Genomic DNA, 14,582 nt, shown 5'->3' on the forward strand with positions numbered 1-14,582 from the left:
AAATAGGTCTAGTGTAATCACTAAACTATTGCTGTTCTCACGCAAACGTTACGACCATTTAATTTATTACAGTTTTAAAAATATTTGCAAGCGGATTATCAAAACAGCTCATTAAAACTTCATGGACGTTTCATTAAATATTCATGATAATAAATTATTATTATAAAATAAATAAGAAAAATGTTTTAATTAATAATTAATATGAATTTATTATTTATATCAAAGTTAATATTTTTCTAGTAAATAAGGTAAAATCGGCACTAATATCGTTTTAAATACTACTTGAGCCAGTCAGTGGAACACGTGATTCGAATCGTAACAGAAAATTGTAAGTTGAAACCCGGGCAAGCACCACCGAGTTTTTATATGTTTATAATTCATCTCGGCGGAGTTTATCACGAGGAAACCTGCATATTCCGAATGAAATTCTGCCACATGCATCCACCAACCGACAATGTTACAGCTTAGTAGAAGCTCTAAACCTTCTTCTCGATAGTATGGGAAGACTTTCGTTAACAGTGGGATCATCACAGGCTCTTACTTACCTAATAAGGTACCCATATAATTCAACACTAATACGATAGTTACTTTTAACATTTTAACAAAGGAATTGCGACATACAGGTGGTCTTAAGCGTTAATAATATGCACCTATAATTATGTCCACAACATTACTTTAAAGGTAGTCGGTTAGTGAATGCGCGCCAACGACAACACAATGGACACTAAACGTTGCCCAGTTATAATAAAAGAACAGTCGTCAACAATGCGGCCTCGGTAAAAAGATGCTTTTAAAATAATATATAGTTTAACATGTACATTATTGGCCGTAATTGTTGGTTGTTGTAAAAGCCGCTATGGCCAAAAGGCAACACGGATTTAGTTATCAAGCAACCAAAAAAGAGGAGGCGTTTTGTTTGGGCCATAGTTGGAAAAACGATGTGCGGCTCTGCATAGGTAGAACGAGATGTATCGTGGAACATCCGATTAGAACCAAGTTGTTTTCACTATTTAGTCTCATGTTAATAAATATATAGAAGAGGGGGCATAAAGCCTTACGTGACGATTTCTAACATTTCACTCAGTAAGCCGCGTAAAAGAACTTCGTTCCAAAAAGGAACTAATGGGGACGATACCCCTTTTAGGAACGTCTTCCAAGAACATTATTCCGGTGCCTTTTATACATAACTGGATTTGGTATCTTTAAATGTGACAAATCGATGGAGCTTAATCTGACCTGTTGTCGCAGAACTCTTTGGCAGGCATCAGCGACTGCGTACACGTGCGGGGGCACTTCGAACATCTCCCTTCCCCGGTACTGCGCCATGTGTTGCTGGCCATAGATATCGAGGGTCTTGTACGGGTTGACGGATACTAGCACCTCACCAATGTATGTGTAGATTTTGTTGTGTTGGAATCTGAAAAAGATTTGCTCATTACAATTTTATATAAATGTACACAACAATACAATTATTAACCATCATCAGTCAACTCTTGTCTCTCTTAATATAAAGACTGTCGAGTCTGACGATCTGATTTATTTAGAAATATAAAATCGAAAAACATTTTTTATATAGGCAGTCGTTTACAAGCACTTTTGAGTATTGATTTTTCTAGATTAAATAAACAAAAAGCTACCGTCGCTTCATAATTTAGAATCCAGATATTGCAACAACATATAAATAGTTTCAGTCAGCATAACTAAATTTTATCCTCTTTTTTTTGTTTTATGAATTATATTATTTTATATATATACATAAATATATTAGTCAACCCTTCTTAAATAAATAATAATAAAATATAATCGAGCGTGTCAGACTTAAACTAAGACATTATATTTATCACTTATTATCAAATCTATTAGTTATGTGTTTTTAAAAACATTACAAACTAAGACTAATCGACGCAAGCTATGTACTCTTGTTATATGCATACGTTATTTTCTTCTTATTATATACGTATTGTATGTATACTTTATATATATACTAACAATAGTCGAGACATTTTTTTTTGTTATGACTAACGGAAAAACCTAATAAACCAATATACTCTCAAATACGCAGCGCGTATCGGATAAGGTTTTAGTGTATAGTATTATTATAGAATTTTTTCGCTTTAAATTAAGACTGTGACGTGAATTTCATGTCCTTATAAATAAACTATGTTGAAATCAATATAATTGCCGTATGAATATCAATTAGCCCTACCGATACAAAGCAACATTCGATATGATCGTTGATTTTACTTTTATTTCTCGCCTCGTGTGCCAAAATTCATAACCTTCGGGTCGTTGACCTGAAGCTCGGCTTGCATGTCAGCACTCGGAGTAATCGCCATCAAAGAGCATAAATCATAAAGAGACGGAGTAACCTTAATAACTGAAGCGCTTATGTTACGCTACCGCTTAAAGCAAATGCTAAGCTGCGATCAATTCTATTCAAAGGATATATATTATTATATAATATATAATTTCTTTCGAAACGTGTAGGATTATTTTTCAATTGAGTTGAATTATTTGAACAATTAAATAATATCATAACATCGAGTTAATATTTAATGAATTAAAGGAACATGAATTAATAAACATACCTATTATTGTATATCATTAATTTAAAATTTTTTTGAAGCTTTTTTTTTTTAAATCATATCACAGAGGATTATATTAATTGCCACAACTATAAATATAATTATATATTTCGAAGGTACGGAGTTAAATATGATATATTTAAGTCACGTTAAATTGTCAAAAAAAAAAACAAAATGTCGAAAAATAATTTCGAAAGAATGAATGAACACATTGAATAATTGTCCAATGTATTTTTGCTGTATGCAATCTAAAGCAATTTGTAAAGGAATCTTATAATTTCGCAAGATATGCAACATGTATCATTAAAACGGCGACCGTCGGGAATCTCGGGGTGTCGTGGTGTGCGTCAAACGACACGACCTAAATACTGCACGTACTCAACGTTTTGTTGCTAGCAACAAACTCTTAGTAACGCTGCAATTTGCAACGCATCATACTCCAAGATATTCAACTTGGAGATTTTAATTATATCTGTTGTTCTAAAGTATTATTAAAAATAAAATGCCGTTGAACTGGCCACAATGGAACGTAAATATCATAAATATATAAATGTATTATAATTTTTCAATAAATGAATAATAACTATTAAATCTTAATAAAAAGAGACAAAACAATTCTGTGTTTTCTCTGCTCTTTGTTAAATAAAGTTGGAAATAACAGTAGAAAATAATGTTCGAAATGTGAAAATTTGGAAATGTTTTTCCTACAATCTTCAATCTGAGATTATTTATATCTAGACTAGATAGTGAGGTACTACAAAAGAACTAATACAAACGAACGGACTTTATTGTCTTTGTGTGCGTTACAGGTAAACTCGACTCTCCAGACGCTACTACTTTACTAGTGTGCGTGTCTCAGCTGTGTCAGTCTACCTAAACATATAAATAATCAATGATTTCAATAATTATTGTGGTCGATAGTGCTAAAAAGTCGTAAGATTTTTTTTGACTATAGTTTATAAACGACAACAATCAATAAACTTTTACATAAGAAAAGAAAGAACTTCATTGTTTGACGTTGCATTTCGTTTTTAAATGTACGAATTAGCATAACGTAAAATAGTTCTCTCATAACTTCACGTTTTGATTACCATATCGTGTATAAACAAACAAAAACTTACAATTATGCATCACGTGGGCAATTATATTGTAATTTAGATCTTTTATATATAAACATAAGGACTAGAATTGAATATAATATTGTTTTACTTAGTGTTCGATTGTCAAGTTCAAAAGTTGTGCGGGTTACGTCACCGCTTTGCCCACGCGCCTCCGTGGCCGGTTTTTAGTTCAAGATCAACTACCGGCATGGAGAGGTTAAATATATCAATGACTTACTTATATGCTTTTTTACATTTAGAATAATAAAAAATATATACATTAATTACTTATATATATATAATACAATTTTTCTGTAAGTGTATGTCACTGAACCCCTCGGCTGTATTGTTTTTGTATGTTTGAGTGGAACCTTGTATGATTTAAATTGGAGGTTGTACCACGATCGGGAACTAAACGTAATTCTTATGACCCAATATATTTATAACATAGACATAGTTAAATTATTATCAAATTGCTAATTTTTTTTTTGTTGAATATAAAAACTGAAACGATTTTTTTACAATTCTTTAGTGAGAAGGATGCGTTCCTAACGTCAATATAAAATTTAATTAATGTTGTAAAACTTTTGCTTTTCAAATACATTCCATTACATCTTACGTACAAACGTTTAGCGGATTAAACCCGTTAAACATTGGTTTCTCTCTTTCTTACATAATTGATTTCACATACGAAAGAAGAAGACAGCATTCTTGAACTAATCACTCGCTAAGGAAATTTTATAAGGCCATAAAACTATACTTTATATTATGTGTGTTGTGACAAAGTAATATGCTATAGCAATGCTAATGTCGATGAATCATAGAGAAATAACATCATTTAAAAGTGATTCATACCTAAGATGTCACTCCTAACTATATACATATATATATACTCAACGATCACAACAATTTGATAACTTCATACTAAAGTTATTGTTTCTTATGTAAAGAGATGATGTAGTTCTGACCGATTTTACTGATTACGCAGAACTTATTATAGTGCAGAAGCATGTACACTCTCTCACCCCGACTACCATACTACGATGATTTGCAAATCCTAGACGACAGTAAAGAAATCAGGTGCAGGACCAACGGCTGTAGGAGGCACGTGATAGTACATGCCAACTTTCAGAATCCAGGCTGCTGCTGAGAATATCTCAAAGAAAACGTCTTTTTCATTTGACCTAATAAGCTAGACTAGCACAGACAATGAGACACTAACCACTAAGCAGACAATTACATCATCTATACTAATATTATAAATGCAAAAGTAACCACTGAACCGAATTTGATGAAATTTGGTTTAAAGCAAGTTTGAACTCCAACGAAGGACACCTTATTTCAACCGGAAGAGAAAAGCCAAACAAACAACATTTGACAACAAATTGACGCGATACCATTGGTCGAGAGCTTCATTAATCTATGATATTCACTATGGATTTGCGAAAAAATTGCGTTTTGAACGTCGACGAAAATGTCATCAATATTATGGAAATAAAATTAAAGTGGTAAAAAATATATATTAATTATAAACTCTAAGTAGTTCACAATACAGCTGAGTTATTAGTAACTATCAAGTAACATGAAATACGTAAATCTAAGTTTTGTTTATCTTTATTACCTACTTCCATTGAAATAGGCCATACGTTTTACGCCTAACACCTGACGAGCAAACCCTTACACGAGCGAAACCGCAGGCGACAACTAGTATTCAATGAACAAATATAAAATAAGGTAACGACGTAAATACTAGTCTATTTCATTTTTCATTTACTTTATCAATATATTCAGACCTACTTTTAGTTTCAAGTGTATCGGCTACAAGATTAGGTGCGCGATACAGCTGATAACACAACACATATGTTGATTATTGATACGATATCTTTGCGTATCATGTTATCAATGAGTCATGACTTACAAAAAAAAAAAAACTTTACAAACAGTTATGATCTGCAAACCTTGTTAGTTTTCGATCAAAAATAAATAACTGCTGTAAAGCAAGAACAAACTCGGAAATCGAACGAAACTCGGAACTCGATTGTGAAATTTCAAGTGATATGGGATATTGGATTCTATTGTTATAACTTTTAAAGGACACACGAATCAAAATAGCGTATCATCTGAAGTATACTAACCAACCGTTCCTAAAGATATAAGGATATAAGCGTCAGTTATTTAATCTAAATAATAATAAATTTAATGCTCATGTTATATAAATTATTTATAAATAAGCCAAATTATATTCCAAGATAAGGTATACATGTAGAATGTAGATGATAAAAAAGCGGGAAATATATACATTTCAATCGTGTATTATTTGCTAAATTTATGTATATTTAATATTATAAACAGATAACATTTGTTGTGTTATATATATAGGGGATAATTCCCGTAACTTATGATCCAATTTAATTTTTTTTTCACTGGTAGAAAAGCTATATTATTTCTGAGCGCCAAGAGACATGAATATAATTTTATTATATATTATTTTTATTTATACCATATAATTATTAATAAATTATATCCTTGCTTTGTTATATATATATGTTTAAAGAAAAACTATAACTGATTAGTTTTCATTGTAATCTCTCTTCTCTACATCTACATCTCAAATCAACATAGCGAAACGGAGCATTAAAATTAACTACCTTACAGAATGACAGTTTTAAAATGCTTATAAGTATATTCTGATATTTCGTTTTAAAACTTCACCTGATACAAATTTGGTATCATAGAAGACCAGTGGTTATAACTAGTTCTTAGTCGAATGTAAACACCCACTACGATTATTTTTAGTAAAATTTACTCATCGAATTCCTTTGATTTACAATGAGTTCCTGGTATACGAATAAGAGATTTTTTTGTACAGACTAAATCTCAAAGGGCTAAAAAACAAAAACATATTTTATAACAATGTTAGAACTTCTGCTTGCATGTGTAAAATAACAATAATAACAAAGACAATAAAAAATTAACAAAAATATTGACGTATTATGACTTAAACATTTTCTATTCCTTCCATAAAAGAATGCAATAATAGTGTTCTCTTCTTCGAAAGAAATGAATTTGTCTATCCTAATTATACTTTATTGTACACCAAGAAGATAAAATAAAAAATAAAATATAGATACAACCTTAACAAAAGAAGCGTATAATTTTGGCTCATAGAATATGAGATGGATGGTGCTGCAATAATAGATAAAATAACATTAATCTATAATTAAATTATAACCAATTATTATCATAATAAATAAATTTCTGATCTGGATACGGATACAGATTTATGAATAATATTTTAACGTTTTCAGATACGGTAAGGAATACGAAAAATTGATACTATCCGATCGCTTCGGATAGTTCGAATATTAAATTGTTTAGAAATTCGAAAAATGCAAATATATAAAAGACAACAATTTGATTTTATGAGTAGACTATTATTTGGTATCTGTAAACGATTCGTTTTAATAAAGATAAATTAATTTAGCTACTCTTTTTATAAAGATGGTACTATGCAAGAACAAATCTATAATAAATTTCATCACAGTCGATTACGGTTTAGATGGAGTTTTATTTCGGATATCCGATGGTTTCGGTTACAATTAAGGAGCTCCATAACCTCCTGAATTTAAATCGTGAACTAGATAGTATAGTACAAGGAACATCACAAGATACCGAAGTTGACTGCGCATTGAGACGTGGCGAATATCTTTGTCGAAGGTGACTCACAATCAGGTAATCAATTTGCTCGTTAGCCTTCTTAAAAATAAAAACATAAATACTTGGTATCCTTTGCATCCATATTGATAAGAAAGAGATAGCTATACTTTAAATATTCTATCGTGTACAAACGACACCGTAGAGATACCGACTATAAAAATCAAATTAAAACTCTAATCAAAAAAACTCCTTACCAACATGAATTGTCGCTTTAAAGGAATAAATTAAATGTACAGTTAATGTCGATTCTGAATGTAAATTGAGATTTGGTAATAACACAATACTTTCGCACTAATTGAAATTGGAATACCATTTTATTTAAATGTATAACCGTATACGTTAAACGTTGGTCAATGCATTTATTAAAAAAAAAAAAAAACTAGCTGTCATTTATTTCAAACGAATACCGGTAGAGACGAAGTGAAAAACATGAATGTCGTATGACCGACACACGTCCACCTGTGACTATACGTGACCTTCATTATGAGAAGAAAGCGTGTCAACACATGGGAGGAACGTGCAGCGGGTGCTGCGCCAAAACAGGATCCCTCGAGGACGTCTGGCCCTAGTTGGTTACGTATTAGACGTAACTCTTTATGGCGACAGGACCCTTGACATTAATTTAATATCACTATTCTAAATTAATCAGATCAATTAACAGTAACAATTGTGCTGTTAAATGATTTGCTACAAAAGTGGATCATTCTAACCAAAAAAAAAAACAGATCTATAGAAAAAAAAATTATGCACCAGTAGTGATCATACTGAATGCGATTACACCTTTGACTTTAAGCAAAGATTAAAATTAAATGTCACGTGGAACATTGTCTGGATAAGTAGCATAAACTCATCAGATGTTCTACCACCAATTTTAATTATAATCTGTGCTTTTATTATTCAGTCGAAAGAACTTAATCCTAAAGAATAATGTGTTCGATGTTTTTATGAGCGGTAACCTTTTATTATGATAGTTTTGAAGAATCGGATATTTGAAAAAGTTCTAAAAAGCATCTTCGTAAGATCGAAATCGGAATGCCTTCGGAGATACAGAAATAATGTCGCTGCGACGCTTACGTATCCAGAAATGAATCGTACATGTGATCCGGAGACGAGAATAGATCAGCTTTTGACTATAAAACCCTGAACTATAGTGTTATTAATGAAAGCGACTTTATAGCCATAGCACTATTTATATATATATGAAAAAAAAAAGAAACAATACTAATTATAAATTCCTATACGCTCAAAACACATTCTGTTTACGTTTCAGTTATAAATAGTTAAAATTCGTTTCGCTACAAGGAATCAACGTACGTCTACGCATGGAAATAACACGATTAATGTTTTAAGCGCGGTATCTAATACGGATTACCTTAAACGAATTAAGCTCTATCGGATAGTGGTATCGCAGGAAATGACGTAGCCGTTGCCCACGACGTCTATTTCCGACTGTAACACGATGTTCGTGCTTTAATAGTGCATTAACACTAACAGACATTCATAACAGTCTCTTGTCATGCTTACAGCACTTTACATGAGGCAGATGGTTAATGTATTTTTGTTTCAATACATATAATAACACGAGCGTAATAAATTATTCTAATGGTCTATTGATCAATTTATATGAAGCAATCTCGTTAAAATTAATTCCTTCCACATCCGATGACGCAATTTTTAATAGAGGATAACGATTTAAAATTCTGACTTCTAAACAACTTAATAAACTAGAACGTGTTTATTTACCTCTTCCTTACTTAGGTATACTTTGATTAAACTAAATTCGAAAGAAAATTATATATTATAGAACGGTAAAAAGTCTACAGTTGTTACAAGAGTTTATTCCTGAACGCATACTACACCAGTCAATATTTAGGAAAATCACACGGCGTAACGGAATCATATTTGAATTAAACAAACAAAATGACTCGATTATAAATAATCTAAAATAAGAGACAAAGGGTAATTAAAACGGAATATAAAATAGATTATATAGATTCACATAAATAATATATATTTCTAATAAAAAAAATCTGTCCCAATGATGACATCAATCCAAAAACAAAACGTCAAGGACACACGCGTGTCGCGGGAGGCTGCTAAGATATTAGATGAAGTCAACATTACGTCACGGCTGTTATGATTCACATTGTTTTTCTCTCATACACAATTGACTCAATGGAAGATAGAACTGTTCAGAATGACAATTCCTTCTAAGACAGATAACTGGATCGATGCAACGAGATCGTATAATAACTGTCGAAGGTATTATCCGTACTCATGATATTTTAAAGATATAGTAAATAGGTATTTATAGTACTTTGAACTGTGACTTCAATCAAAATATACAGGTTTTTGTAAAGCGTTTGATAAAAAACCTTCATCATTTCAAATGCTGGCCTTGAATTATTTAACAACTAATGCACCTCAACGGCAACATTTGTATTTAGCACAATAATTATTACCAATAATAAAATTGATAATTATACTAACATCGTTAACACAAACACTTCTAACTATATACCTTTACAACTTACCATAACCAAAAGCCAATATGACAAGTAAATAAACTTAAATCGTTTTATTAACGACTACCCAAAACGTCATACAAATATGGTCATATCTGAATTAATAATATGTCTTACGTGATCAGTGACGAAGACTTATTTAAATTAAATGAATATAATGAACAGTGTTCTATTCAATTCAATTCTTGTTTGTTCATCGTGAGAAATAAAGGCTGCGGTTTTCTTTGCGATCGAACAAACATCGATAAGAAATTCATTTTATAATGCATTAATACATTTCTTTTGAATTATTGCTGTAATTTTCTCGTACAATTATACATACATATCTGTTAATCAAATGAATAAGTGTGTTTGTAATTCACCTCGTATGCGGTGAAGGCAAAAGTCGTAAAGAAACGTGCGTGTGCGGGAATACTTATACGTGTGAACTCAACCACCTGCATTGGAACAGCGAACTTGAGTAAGTTCTAAGCCGTATCCTTAACAGGAGAACGCCTTCTCTTAGAACTGGGACATTTTTAATTTAAATAATAAGTTGTTATTGTGACTCCAATACTGATACTAAATCTGATATATTTCACATCAATGAAATACTAGAAATAACTCCTGATATCAGAATAATCAATTCAGATTAATGAGTTTGTAATGTAAAACGTACTCCCTGAACAATTGGTACCGCAACTAAACCGCAAAATTTTAGCGTGTCTACAGCTTGACCTGAAGTCGGTCGATGACCTCCTTAATGCCTTTACCACTTAACCATTCATTAGCTAGACACGTGACTAGAGAAATAGTTATGTAGGCCCTTCTTACATACATTTCATTACTATTGTCCTCAATTTTTTTTCTTAGTCCGATTTGTCTCTATTTTTTGTCAATTACAAAGGATCGATTGAATGCAAACAAGACTTACGCCAGCAGAAAGCAAGTCAGTTAAAAAAATATTTTTCAAATGTAGTCAACTCACATCAATCTTAAACCTCTATTTCAAACTTTCAGTAGGACGAATCATCTCTACCTGAGGGTCAAGCAAAGGAAGCTCAATTTGCACTTTCCGTTTCCTCTGTCCGTTCAACGTCGTCAATAACATACGACCTACATAATAGCCCGGAAGACGAGGCTTAGCATCAAACTTATTTAATAGATCGAGATAAAAACGCAAAGACTTTTAAAAAATAAAATCGCGTGAAAACTATTTCATTTTCTATATGATTAATGTCATTTCAAATGCCAATGAAGAATGAAAAAAATAATAACGGACGAAAAAGTTATTTTCAATGGCAATATTTTTTGTTGAACTCCTTTCAGGATTTTTTGTTTTAGAAACATAAACACTCCTACATTGACTCATTGAAACCGGAACACATCAGTACAAAATATTGCTGCTTTGCGTTCAAATGATAAACAGGCCTGTACGAAGCTATTTACAAATTAAATTATTCTTAGTATAATATTATAAAGAAAACATAATTGAGTTTCTACTACTGACTGAAACGTTGGTTAAGTGTAATGTAATTTATTATATATTTATGTGTATGTACTTAATTTAAATTAAATATAAAACTTTCCTATTCCTGATAGTTACGTGATAACATTACAATTAATTTTATAATATGTTAAATAACGTCTTAATTATTTTCAAGTATACTCAATCACTTAAGTGTTTATTGTTTAAAATGTAGAATATAATAATCATATTAGACTACTACACTAATGTTGAACATAATAACGAGCAGAGATTATGATACTGGAAGTACTTGTATTAAGCGTCGGGTCGTCGCTTTTATAAATTTGTTTGTCTGTTCGCCTGTCAGACACGTGATAACTAAAGATTTCGAATTAAAATGTAATGACCCGATGTATTATTATATATTGTTGGAAAAAATGTTATGTCAATCTGTTGATCAATGTTAACAATAAAATAAAATTTTCAGCATAACATTTTTGATCTTAAATTTATATTTTACGATATATTGATTATTAATGTTGTCCATATAGTTTAAGCTCTGCGTTGATAGTCAGCCATGGCGAGCTTTGATACAAACATAAGTTCTATATACATAGATCTTGCTAACAAAACTTTAAAACAAGAATATATTATTCTAACTATAAAATAAAGGGAAGTTTATAAAAATAACAACTTATAAAACATTTTCTCATGATTATTTTAAATAATTAATTTAATGGGTAAGTCTCACGTGGTACAGTCTCTTAGCCTAAATGAGTGTAATGAAATTTCACATGAACATTTCTTATGGAAGGTATGTAAACACTAAGGAAGGGCATTACAATATAAAATAATACCCTAGAGTGGTTACCCAAATAGGGAATGAAAGTTTGAACAGTAGAGTTTAGTTTCATATATGTTTGAACGCACATTTAAAATTAGAATTCACCAGCAACATTTGAATAAAAATGCCCCTCCAACTCTTTTATTGAGAAAAGTTAATCACGCAACAACCTACGATGAAGGAGAAACATTTAACGAGGCGCAGTTTTATATTATATTCGGGTCTTCACCGCGACCATACCCTCTTTATTATTTTGCAGACGTTTCGACCGAGTCGCACCTGTCGCGGTCACGAAATGATTCAAGTCAATAATAAAATAAAAATGGATAATATACATGTAACTGTTTAATATTGAGATTTATAACTCCCTTTTCTTCAACTATTCATCCTTATTAGTTTTTGTCTTTGTATGGGCATTACCTAGTGACTTTGAGAAACTTAATATTAATCGGGCATAGACAATACAGATTAACCTTTTAATAAAAACATATCTTCGAAACATGCAAAATATTGTCATGACATTGTGGTAAGTCAATATGAATATTAATGTACCTACTTATACCTAGGGGACGTACTAGCACGCAACAACTACCTTTATAACTATTAAAGAATTGAATTATTTTCCTTTTAGTTTAAGGTTTTTTCACTAACAAAGTAATGTTATATTACATACCATTTCTTTAACATGATAACATTATATTAAATAAAAAAAAATTCAAATTTTAAAATACGATATTTTAAATGACACTTATAATACTCGCTATATTCGTGTAAAAGGTTAAAAAAAATTTTCTTTGCATGAATAGAGAACAAAATTCTAAATATATTTATTATATACAGAACATTTGATAAAATGTTTAGGAATTGCATTTTGAACGCAATCCTATGGATCGGAGGCAATAATGCTTTGTTAGACTAGCAGTTAGCAAGAATATTGTATCGGAGCGGTAAAATGTATCGAGTTTATTAGTCCTGTAATTCTTAGTGGCAGCCGCGAGTTAGACAATAGACAGTTTTACACTCCTGTCCGACCTGCGCCTAAACTGTCCTCGGTCTTTTGGGATCGTTCGATCTCATTGGATTACCAGCGTGGGCATAGATTAAGCATCTGTTAATGCTCGTACGTTATAACATCTGCGTAATTCGATATTCGTCCTTGCGATTGCGTATCGTGGCCGAAATTCGTCGAATTTGTCGGTTGTGTAATAATAAATATTACTAAATGTATTGTAACTAGAAAGGAAATTTAACCGCTAAACCTCTTGTCTCTTGTTCAGCCATATTGAATTTGTAAAATGACGATTCAAATATACTGAAGAACGCACTCCATGATAGACATTTGGAAATGATTTAAAATTGATCAACCTATCCAAATATATCAAAGACACAAATATGATAAGATTCTCGTGTTCATTATTTATGGTCTAAACTAATTCCATACTGAGTCCTGAACGACCTTTACATAATAATCAGAGCACGAAAAAAACATTGGGTTAATGTGCGAGGGCATCCAAGCGAGACTATACCCATAACAACATTACCTTTATCGTAGAAGCTCGTTTTATACGTTGCGTCTTTTGACCTTTCGGATAAAAGTATTTTAAAAGGTAAATATGACTTCAAGAACATTTACTTGGTCCTAGGACGCTGCGTAAACTCGGCTGGGTAGGAAGCAAACACTGATTGCTGTTTTTTTATTAGAGGAAGTAGGTAGCGAGTTAATCCTATTGCAAGCACATGGGACATAGTATGTTAGATCCGAAAGTTTGGTGAACATAGACAGTGTAGATTAATGATCAAAAATAAAAAAATGACTCTACATAGTTCACCCCTAACAGTGTAAATATTAATGACCGTTAATTTTCCTATTATAAGTTTAAAAAAATAAAAACATTTGTTTAGTAATATCACTAATGCAAAGTGGTTAGAAAACACAGATCTTAAGTGAAGTATTCAAGTTAAAAACAGGACAAACACCGTTCTCAAGTGCTGTTTTTATTTACACTCCTTGTGCTAAAAACTCTTAGTACGGCATACATCACATCACATACGTTCGTGTGGGAAGGATAATAATTATACATGTACCTAAATCTGAACCCGCCGTTGTTTAGCCTCGTGGTATCTCTCTTAATATAATATGGGTTTAAATCTGTAGAATACTGTACTGTGTTTAAGCAACACGCGGAGACTCTATCGCTGGTTTTTTTTAAGTGTTTTTCCGAACCGGTGATCAATTTTTAATTTGATTTCTTATAAGTATAGATATTTAATTTAAATTATCTGTTCGTAGTTGCAAGATACTAAGCTAAAGCACTAAAACTAAGCAGTTGCCAAGAGATTTGGGCTGTCTGGAAGAGTTAGGAA

General features: G+C 31.5%; 1 protein-coding gene across 1 annotated transcript in view; it reads right to left on the reverse strand.

The window, feature by feature from the left end:
• The window catches only part of Myo31df (Myosin 31DF), a 38,063-nt gene that overhangs the window by 14,659 nt on the left and 8,822 nt on the right, over positions 1–14,582 (reverse strand). The window contains exon 2 of the mRNA XM_026636321.2: positions 1,237–1,417. Within this exon, the coding sequence (XP_026492106.2) occupies positions 1,237–1,417 (181 nt within the window). The remainder of the gene's footprint in view (positions 1–1,236; positions 1,418–14,582) is intronic.

Source organism: Vanessa tameamea, chromosome 13, assembly GCF_037043105.1.
Source record: "Vanessa tameamea isolate UH-Manoa-2023 chromosome 13, ilVanTame1 primary haplotype, whole genome shotgun sequence".
Lineage (NCBI taxonomy): Eukaryota > Metazoa > Arthropoda > Insecta > Lepidoptera > Nymphalidae > Vanessa > Vanessa tameamea.